This window comes from Buceros rhinoceros, unplaced genomic scaffold (genome assembly GCF_000710305.1).
Source record: "Buceros rhinoceros silvestris isolate BGI_N320 unplaced genomic scaffold, ASM71030v1 scaffold379, whole genome shotgun sequence".
Taxonomy (NCBI): domain Eukaryota; kingdom Metazoa; phylum Chordata; class Aves; order Bucerotiformes; family Bucerotidae; genus Buceros; species Buceros rhinoceros.
Window position 1 is genome coordinate 9,603 of NW_010429519.1, and position 1,515 is coordinate 11,117.

Consider the following 1,515-nt stretch of genomic DNA (forward strand, 5'->3'; position numbering starts at 1 on the left):
CCCTCTTCCCCTTGGCCACCTCCTCCTTCTTTGCACACAGGTACCTTGTGCAAGTGGCTGTGTGCTGGCCAACAGCCCCATATGTAGTCTGCAAACCCTGTCCTGAAATGGGGAGGGTGTGGAGGGACCAAGGGGTCATTCTGGTGGTACTGGGGCACTGTGTAACCTCACAGACATCCATGCCACAGCAGGGTGCTTTGCTGTTCCCCGTTGCTCCAGTTCATCACACGGACTTGCTGTAGAAGGGGTTTGGTGGCGGGTTTCCGAGGGGCACGCGCTGGTTTACCCGCAGGCTCTCCCTTGCAGGTGGCTCTTCACCCAGGCTGTGTGCACCCTCTACGCTTTCTGCGGGGTCTTGTTCGGGCTGTGCAGCCTCTCCAGCCTGACGGTGCTCAGCACGGTTTGCTGCCTGAAGGTCTGTTACCCAGCCTACGGTAGGTGCTGGGGCGCGTTATCTGATCTGTACTTGCAGCTCTCTCTGTTAATATAACCCCTTTTTTTTTTATGGCCCAGATCTACCTCTTCTGGGAAAGCTTTGCCCCAGGGCAGTCTGTTCCCGGTCAATACACGGGTGCAGCAGACTTAAAGGCTTTTATCACTTGCGTATCTGCACCTTCCACCTGCGTGGGGCTGTGGAGCCCCAGCACACTTTGCCCGTGACCTGTGCATGGACCTCAGCCATCCCCTGCTTCACTCTAGGGCTCAGGAGCATCATCCAGAAAAGTGTCAAGGGGCTTGTCCTCCCTCTGTAGTAACGTCCAGCTGTTGTATCACAGGAGGTCCTGGGGGTTGGAACGTCCATACAGTCATTTGAGCTTAGGCCAGAGCAGACTCTGCATCTGGGAAGCCGCAAGCTCTGGCAGTGCAGGGAAGAGCTGCTTTCCCTTGTCCCTGTGGGAGAGCCATAGGCCAAGTGTGTTTAATTCACTGAAATAATTAATACAGGAGGGCTGGGTGTGCAGTGTTGCAGCTCACTGCCGTAGCTCTATTTCCACCTGGACGCCCTCCGCAGCGCTAGTGTGAGTGTTTGCAGCTCTAAGCTTGGACACTGTGGGAGAGCCATAGGCCAAGTGTGTTTAATTCACTGAAATAATTAATACAGGAGGGCTGGGTGTGCAGTGTTGCAGCTCACTGCCGTAGCTCTATTTCCACCTGGACGCCCTCCACAGCGCTAGTGTGAGTGTTTGCAGCTCTAAGCTTGGACACCAGCTCTTTGTAGAGGGCACGCAGTGCAGAGAGCATCCCAGGAAGCAAGGGGACCCAGGGACATCCCCGGCACATTTACAGCTCCGCCTATTCGGACTTGCTTCTTAATTTCCTCTGCTCAGCTGCTAACCCTCATCTCGCACGTATTTTCAGAATAGCCTTTGGATTAAAAACTAAAACTAAAAACAAAATGGGAAAGCAAAGATCTTCATTTGATTTGCAGACCAGCGCCCCAGGGTGCACCCTCACCCCTCTCCCGTGGCTCCCTGCCTGTCTGCCCCGAGCCTGCGGCTGTTTGATCTCATGTAG

At 54.7% G+C, this 1,515-nt stretch overlaps 1 protein-coding gene across 1 annotated transcript in view; it reads left to right on the forward strand.

Annotated features, from left to right (window-relative positions):
- Positions 1-1,515, forward strand: part of LOC104499175 (opsin-5-like) — a 6,421-nt gene that overhangs the window by 1,903 nt on the left and 3,003 nt on the right. The window contains 2 exon segments of the mRNA XM_010142646.1: positions 2-40; positions 307-434. Coding sequence (XP_010140948.1) covers positions 2-40; positions 307-434 — 167 coding nt within the window.